Here is a 9,099-nt window from a genome sequence, read left to right on the forward strand (position 1 = left end):
CCAATACATATCGTGGACTGGTACCTAAAGACTGCAAATATTTTATTTTGTTACCTTCTTTCGGACGTTTAAAAAGTTATAGAAAATGCAGACTGGGCGTGTTATTAAAAAAAAGCATATTATGTGAAGCACACTGGTACTAAATACTGATTGCGCAACTATTCTCTTGATCAGAGAACTGAAATGGACACAACAAATGGAGTATTTTATTCGCAAACTTTACCTCCTAAGGTAATACCATTAACTGAATAATTAAATTCTGCAGCTTTTGTTTTTGCTCAGTAAACGCAAAGTAGCTCTTGAAAATGTATTGAATTATGAGCGATAAATTTATGCATTGTTTAATGTTTTAAAGACAATAAGATTTTTTTAACTGAACCAGTGCCATACTATTTCAGACTTCTTCCATCCTGTTAGATATTAGTCATAAAACCCAACTTTCTCTATTATTTTCCAATTAGACATGCATGTGTAAACACACACATCCCAGCAATAAGAATGAACAAGTACCCTGGCACCATAACCGTTAAAAACCGTGTATCAAGCGTTCCCATCTTTCCGCGACTGAAACTGTGACCGAAAAGTAATGTGGGTTTTTAATTTTACACAAATACCGAATGGAAATTTTTTTTTTAAATCCAAGTTTGCAGAGACGATGTTTTAGGAATCAAAATAATTAAAATACTGGTTTAATCTAGCAATTGTAACATCGCAGCAATAAGTTCAAGTGTATAACGAAACAATAGTCAGGAAAAATAGTGTTGGCTGGGGAAGCAGCTTACATTTATATTTCTCAAAAATGTGCTGTAAATGCATGGCACTCTGTTCTGTACTATATTAGGTGTAAGTTGCAGGTTATTTTCACTATCTAAAACTGGCAAAGCGAATAATATGGGTTGTGGAAACGTTCATCTAATGATATAACTTTAAAATGGAAAATTGAAGCAGTAACGCTTTAACTCAACCTACTTCCATCTGTCCATAATGTAATTACACAACACTCGTTAGTTACCTCTAAAAGAGCACATTTATTTCAGTGCATATATGTTTAACATATATTCTCGTATCTTTTAAAGCCAAAGAATTGTGCAATGGTGTAAACTTTTAACAAGTGTTGCTTGTGATTCATTGGCAGAGCTTGATGGTAGCATAAATAGTTTTTCAAAACTGGATTTTCGGGGAATTATATTTGCATGCTTTCAAGCAGACTGCGAATTCCAACCCAAGATAGCCACTTCTGTAAACTCTGGGATTGTAAACGTTACCGATGTGTCTACACTATAGTTTAGACGTGCTTTCCAACATGGACTTGAATAAATTACACAGCATTATTCAGTTAAAGAGCTCTTGAAATAACTTCAGTTATTTTGTGAAACGCTTAAAACAGTGATGAAATATATAAAGTCTAATAAAAGATGGACTGGGTTTGTGAATAGAACATCTCAAAGTTAAAGTTTGCCTCTTCGTAGTGCGTCACAAGGCCCCAGAAAAAGAGTCCATCCCATTTGATTTGTTATGAACAAAACATTTTGTTTCCTGTTTTAGGAAATGCTGGGAGTTCCTTATTAGTTGCTTGTTGGGGTAAACCTGGGATCTGTCCTTTAATCATATTTGTAGGTGTTCCCAAAGAGAGCCCCATTGCCTCTGTATCCAAGATAGCACCTTTGGTGGTAGCCCAGGAAACGGTGGTGTTGGTTAATGCTTGGTTCAAAGTACTGTGTCTGAGTAGAGGGTCGTGGAAAACCCCATCCACCCAATTCCTTAGAGTGGTTACTGGAGAATCTTGCCTGTCCACTACGCTGGTAGGCATAGAGGTCAAGAGAGGCGAGGAGGAGATGGCCTGTTGATGCCGTTTCAACATACAAGATGGATACTCAGTTTGGCTCAAAGAAGTAGCCGTCTGAGCCAGGGACCAGATCCGAGGCTTGTGGTCGAGCATCTGCTGACTATGTTGTTGCTGCTGGAAGCAAAGCTTGGACTCACATCCTCTCTGTCTTCCTGCCATTAAGTCTTGCTCGGAGTTAGCCATTACTCGCTTGAGACAGTCCTTGACCTTTTCAGAATGGCGATCATCCGGTGTTGGCAGGGGTATCTTTAAAGAGACCTTCTTACACTGGTCAGTCGGGCAATCTGAGACTCTGATTTGATTGTTGTCCATCTGCTGAAATGGGCCTTTCAATTCACACTCATCACTTTCTGTCTCGATCGCATCAAAGTCATCGAGGTCACTCAGCTGCAGCTCTTTGTCTTCTTTGCATGTGGTATCTGTCAAAATACAGTGTCAAAAAGATAAGTTTCGAATCCGTTTATTATATACTTGCATTAAACAACAACAGACTAAAAGTTGTCACGTTTTTATTACTATTTTTGTCGATTGTTTTTATATTTTTAAATTAATATATATATATATTTTCTTGAGTGGTGTTTCCCAGCGAAATCTTTATTCATAGGCGAAGCACATTATTTCACTATAAAGTATGAAGTACAGCAGTTTACTGTTAGTTCTACAGTTATGCAAAGTATCGCATTTTGTCTAATGAAGAGAATACAGAGAAAGCGAACCATCATTGTGTTTATCTTCTGGGCTTTTATCATTTGGACTTTCATCTTCTTCGTCATCGTAAGATTTCTTGTCATCGGTGCATTTATTCCTGGGCGACCAGGTCATTTTATTCTCTTTCTTGAGTCTCCTCCTGGCGTTGGCGAACCAGGTGGAGACCTGGGTCAGGGTCATCTTGGTGATGATGGCCAGCATGATCTTCTCTCCTTTGGTCGGGTAGGGGTTCTTCCTGTGCTCCTGCAGCCAAGCTTTCAGTGTACTGGTCGTTTCCCGGGTTGCATTTTTACGCCTGGCTCCTGGATCCACCGCACCATATCTAAGTTTGTTAAAATAATTTAAAATTAAAAAGGAGAAAGTTATCATCATGTAGAATATATTTAGTTATCCTCTTCTACTTTGTAACAAGGATTCTGAACGTATATACCATGGTGCCTTTGTACTAGAGTTATGCTATTTTATCAGTTCAGTATTTGGTCAGTAATTCGTTGATAAACACAAATGGACTAAAATGTAGTAAAAATACTAAACACATAATAAAACACGCCGACTTAACATATTTCTGGGAAGTGCAATCTCTCTGAAAACTAAGGATTTCGCTTCGCTGACTTTCCTGTTCAGGTATTCTCGCTGCCATTGTATTCTCCGTACATTTTGTTCTGTCCTAAAAATAAGATCTAGATGCTTCACTTGTTATAATTAATTATAAAACATAAGTAACTCACCTCTGTGTGCCATATGTAAAGATCATGTGCAGTGCACATTTACTTTCACTTCACTGATATAATTTATTTAGCTCTGATGCCTGACATTGGCGTGTAGGCTTTTGAAATATCATATTGATCCCCGATGTGATAAAATATACGATTGAACGGGCGCCAGCTAAATTAAATGGAAAGATAAAACGCTAAGGCTACTGAAAAAGTGCCAAAAGAACGGATGTTACAGAGACGAGTGCAAAAAAAAACAAAAGAGAGTTGTGAAGGAAATGTGGCTGTAGTCAGCCCATCACACCTCTCAGTTTGATTTCTAAAGCATTCACTTACCCTAAACCTGTGGAAGGACTCTTGTTCATTCTACCTACTACAACAGTATATTCGCCCCAATTCAGTTCACTGTACAATTATGTCCTTTCCTTCTAAGTTAAAACAGTAAAATGCGTTTAAATAAGACACTCAGCTCCACTTCAATATTTAATGTAACTTAGCTTGGAAAGGTCACACACGACCAGTGGGCTTGAAGCGTTCCAAGTGACTTAAGTGGTTTTAGACAATCTTGAAACTAATAACTGTATAGACACACACACTATTACATTTTTCCACATATGACGTGCATGCACCATTATACAAAAGAGAGTTTCAAAAGTGACCAGAATGTTTCATCAAGCTAATAGTCACAAGTAATTCAAAACATACAAAAACAGATTAATTTAATCTCGTTTCATGGTAATTAGATTTCGTGTTTTGATGTGCTTTGCATCAAACTGCACTGAAAAGACAATTTGTTTTTGGCAACTCCAAGAAAACTGCAGGCTGTCTTTAATTTTGCGTATTTAAAATAGTTTAAAAGTTATAAACATTTATACATAAGTACATCTCTCAGAATAGCTACTTGGTGTATGTTTTCAGTAATGATTTTAAAAAAAATATAACATTACTATGATCACAAGTGCAAATAGTTCGACTGGACCAGGAAGCTCAGTGAATATCTACTTGCGCACCTGTCATACTGATACTGTCCCAAGCTAGGATCATATGGATAATAGGCAGCTGCCTGGGTGATTCCCGCATGCGCAGATCCTGCTGCATCCTTGGTGTCAAAAGGACTCTGAAAGAGACATGTTGACATATCTTGACTTCATTACCTGCACTTTTAATTAATGGAAAACTCTATATTGATCGTTTTGATCAGCAAAAGGCAGCGTCCTGAAGAACATTTAGCATCAAAACTGACGGAACAATGGAAGGCTGCAACCAGATAAGCAACAATAACAATATGATCCCTGGCAATTATGTACAGGTCAAGTCGTTTTATTATTTTTAAAAAAAAAATTACGTCAAGGTGTTCATTTTGTTCAAGTCTAAGATCAACCTGAGATAAAGGCATAAACTGTGGAAAAATTAAAACAGACTTTCAGGTTCTGATGCTTCACTTTTGTTGTCGGACTTCAATTTCTGTAATGCTTTTATTTGCATGTTTTCGAATTGCGAAATGTTACAGGGAAACTCCTGTTTGGGAATTGACCCATAATACCATGTCCAGTTATAAACGGGCTTTTTCTGGCAGCTGTATCCATAATATAATTGAACTATGCTTTTCAGCACATAAATAGGCTTGTGGAACCGAAGATGCTCTTTGCCAAAATACATATTTAAACAAAATGCACTGACCACACATGCTTCCAAATTGCATTTGCGTGTTCTAATTCTATGTTATATATGTTCACTGTTATGAATATTTCACAGACATATATATATGATAGTGAAGCATAGGACGTTCAGTTGAGAACTGCGAAATCTAAATGAATATTTCTATATATGAGCACTTGTGATCTTAAGGCAGATTTCACATCAACATTCAGTGTTGGGGGATAATAAAAACAACAATGTTAGCACTACTACTAATAAAACATTTTGAGCGTTTTGCCCGCAGAGAATGTGTTGTATAATAGTGATGGAATGTTGCCTAACAGTGAATAATGCAAGTGACTCTCAGGAATTCTCAATTTTACTTTAAGATCAAGTTACTTGAGTGTATCACAATGCAGCATCCGGATATTTCATTTTAATATGAAATTCTTGAAATTTACTAATGTTGGTTTTAATACTTGTTCTGAATCAAAGGAAAAACAAATATTAACCTAAATCTCTGGGCTGACCTGATACTAAATCCTTCAATGTTGAAACATGGGCAGTTTGGCTTGTCCCAGTTCTAATTGACAGTGATAATAACAGTGATCAGAGGATTACTTACCAGTGAATAGAAAGCAGAGGGGTCTGTACCATAGGTGACATAGTTTCCATATCCCTGATTGGTGGCATACGGGCTCCCATACATTCCGAGGGCAGCAGCTGAGTTGAGCTCATGCCTGGCTGTGGCCAGCAGCCTGCTCTCATACACGGGACAATAGACAGGGGTTTGAGCAGAGGCGGCAGCCCCTGAGTCCACCAGCGTCCTGCCGCTTGACTCACAGCACGTAGTCAGGGGATTGGTGGTCATCAGAAACTATATATAAAAAGACAATAATAAAAACATGCATAAATTGGGATCGTTGGTGCTGAGTATCTGCACTGGGACTCCTTCATATCCCTCCTATGCGTATGTTCTCTCCTTTTTCCCAATACAGAAATCACGTCTCTGACCAACTTCGCTGCTTACAATTACGCATGCATTTATTATTATGGACAGTAAAGTTAAGACACGTCATATTTATCCGTATTGAAATGAATTCAAGATCAGCCTATGGGCGAAGCAGCGTTGAAAAACAGAAACGGCCGCTAGCAATCAATTGTATGCGATCAAAGCAATTGAAGGATCGATATGACATACCTGAGGTGCAGATGTGTAGGGATATCCGAACTGTGGGTACGACATTGTCCAGGGCTCCCAACATTCAGAAAAGAGAGAGAGAGAGAGACGCCTGATCTCCACGCTATTGCAGCCTTGCTCGGTTTCACTGTACGAATTGATTGGCAAGCGCACAGGCTCCTAGATGCTCGATAGGGCGAAGCAAAACGGCACATTTAATTTATTTACATAAAGCTTAAAACTTTTTTTCTTCCCAGTACTGTCCTACATTGGTTTATGTATCTCGTTTTGCAAGACAATTGAACGTTACAGTTCGTTCGGAAAAGTGGATCGTTTAGCAGCGTGGGGAACACACAAAGATAGCGAGACAGATACAGAGAAAGTGTTCTGCGAGTGAACTTAGTTAATATCAGTAGGCATGACGTCAGATAAAGCCAGCTTTAAAAAGCCTCCAGTCTAACTTCAAGATACCTTCACGGTGGGAAAAATGAACACAAATGATTCAAATATAAATGCATTAGAACAGCCCTGAGTTAAGTATAGCCTCAATATGAATCCCAATACATATAAGGTAATTGAGCACAACATGGTATTTTTTGCCACGACCATTGTTAAAATCGTGTTACCCTCTTTGGAAATGACTGCTCAGAGCGCGGGGCCATATTATTGGGTCAATAGTTGTTTTCTGATCGCTGAGGAAGGAGCCGTATTTAATTCGAAATATATTAATGAACAGAGGTAACTTGTGCTCCACCCTATTGTGATACAGTAATAGAGGATAGGAAAGTGGGCAGTTAAAGCAGCAGTGACTCCACAATATTTCAATCTACCTGCACTCACTACTGTACCACTAGACCAGCGGGTAGTCAGTTAAACTAATATCCTGACCGCAAAGGGAAGAGATCAATTCTTGATGTATTATGTAACATATATGTGTTTATATGCAAAGTATTAGGTTTCAAGCATGTATCAAACCATTAAAATACAATAGGGAGGTGCTGTCTTGTTCACTAACAGAACAATCACCCGGAAAGTACAAGATTTATGGGAAATAATAAATAACCGGGCATATTAATACATTTTTACAAAACACCGCGGTGTCAGTGATTTACGAAACAGTGTATTTCTCCATTTCTTTTCTCTGAATTGAAGGTAAAAGTTTCCCTTCGCGTGTGTGAATGATGAGTCACAGGGACTCGACACTGTCACTGAATAAACACAGGAACTTCAGAACATTATTCAGTAGATTCCTGTTTTTGTATGTTGACACACACACTATGAACGAACTAATGTTTTAGTCCTGGGTTCATACTGTGAATCGTTTTTCTCTCTCCTTAGCTTTGGATTTATCAGTCCAAAACTATCTATAGACACAAATAAATAGTCAGAGACATGTCTGACTTCCTGCAACAGATAAACGTGAAGAAGGTCTCCTCCACCTTAAATCGTGCTTGCTTTGGTGGTACTATAGTAGATTTCTGTACAAACCCATGGTGTGTAGACTTGCTTGAATGTTCATGGGTTCAGACATGTGAATAGCCGCGGGGTCACACTCTAATTAATGATGATGTTCTACTATTCTCCCCAGCTGGAAGACTGCCTCCAAGAAACGAATCTGCCCGTTTTGACAGCTCGATAGTGGGTGATTGATGACTATCCAGAGACCACAGTCTACATAATATAATATCTTCTGCATAATTGCTTCAATTTACAGATGAAAGTACGTGTTCTCAAATTGAGTTAGTCTTTGTAAAACAGTATTTTGACATATTAGGTTTTTTTCTAAATTAAAATTACCTGCATTTAAAATATCCAGATGGATCCGTGACCGTAGCGTTATACAGTATGAAGACACATGAAGTTCAATGTTTGAACCTGTATAGATCGCTATCTTCCAATTAGATTTATAGGTGATCCGCAAGAAACTGAAAAGGTCATTACAAAGTTTTAAAATAACGCTGTCCTTCACGGAAATTAACTAACAAATGACAGTTTCTTAAAGTATTCACTTACAGAGGTAACAAGCCTGAGTATGAAAAGTTTAAAAAGCAATTCAATTTGGGAACAGTAAATTCGACCTAACTTTTCAGATGATGAACACCAGTACGGTAACATATCTTCCCCATCATTAAAACGTATTTCTACAGGTGCATTATGTTTTACCATTTGCATGCCCATCGCTGCAATCGTTTACTTACAAACAAATCTACCCCACCCCCAATGAGTCCTAATGTCATTGCCAACCTACAAACCAGCGACATAGGTCTCTTGAGAATTGTAAATATAGGCAAATATTTGAATATATATACTCCATTTCTTTAATTAATTTCACTATTTTTTAAAAATAAACTTTTTTCAGATATTGTTGTCCAACGTCATCGACCTGAAACATTAACTCTTTCGCTCTCCACAGTTGCTGCCAGATCTGCTGAGCACTTCCAGCACTTTCTGTTTTTATTAACCCAAAGTTCAGGTTGTTTTAAACATATCAGCGGACTTGAGACAATATTACCATTGTACCGATTAATAATTTTAACCCTGTGTGATCCTGCACAAATCTCATTACATGACTACATGATGTAATGACACATCCAAACGCAAACTAAGTAATAATTGAAATGTAAAATTAGAATGTTTGTGAAACAGGTGACGGGAATGGTTTCTTTCAAGTTAAGAGAAAGCCAATCTTTAAGGTTCTGAAATAGGCAGAGAGAGAAAGCAAGAGGCGAGACAGAATGAGACCGCAGCGAGAGCTCACTGCACACATCTCTAGCTGCCTGTTAAAGGTGATGGTCCTGGAGAAGATTCCAAGATACAATCGGCTACTAAACTTCGCATAAACCTATTAAAAATCTATTATCAATGCACGAATGAGCACACGAGAGACAAGTAATGGAACACATACGCGTTTCAGAGCGCAGGTCACCCGTGTCAAGTGGTTTCATATCAAACTGTTTTAGTGAGATGGCGAGATTTAATGACACCTCCGAACACAAAAGGAGATAATAATTGAA

The 9,099-nt window shown here is 38.0% G+C and overlaps 1 protein-coding gene across 1 annotated transcript; it reads right to left on the reverse strand.

The window, feature by feature from the left end:
- Nucleotides 1-1,202: 1,202 nt before the first annotated feature.
- Nucleotides 1,203-6,151, reverse strand: irx4b (iroquois homeobox 4b). Its single transcript, XM_068050495.1, has 5 exons — nt 6,107-6,151; nt 5,531-5,782; nt 4,278-4,384; nt 2,563-2,876; nt 1,203-2,265 (listed from the first exon to the last, which is right to left on the reverse strand). The coding sequence occupies exons 1-5, from the start codon at nt 6,149-6,151 to the stop codon at nt 1,514-1,516; spliced, it is 1,470 nt and encodes a 489-aa protein (XP_067906596.1). The 3' UTR covers nt 1,203-1,513.
- Between the last annotated feature and the right edge of the window lie 2,948 nt (nt 6,152-9,099).

Source organism: Heterodontus francisci, chromosome 2, assembly GCF_036365525.1.
Source record: "Heterodontus francisci isolate sHetFra1 chromosome 2, sHetFra1.hap1, whole genome shotgun sequence".
Taxonomy (NCBI): domain Eukaryota; kingdom Metazoa; phylum Chordata; class Chondrichthyes; order Heterodontiformes; family Heterodontidae; genus Heterodontus; species Heterodontus francisci.

Coding starts and splice junctions, on each gene's coding strand:
- irx4b (XM_068050495.1), bottom strand. CDS start 6,151: ATGTCGTACCCACAGTTCGGATATCCCTACACATCTGCACCTCAG. Junction 2,877..4,277: donor GGACAGTATCAGTATGACAG/GTGCGCAAGTAG, acceptor TAACAAACTTAG/ATATGGTGCGGTGGATCCAG. Junction 2,266..2,562: donor AGAAGATAAACACAATGATG/GTTCGCTTTCTC, acceptor GTATTTTGACAG/ATACCACATGCAAAGAAGAC.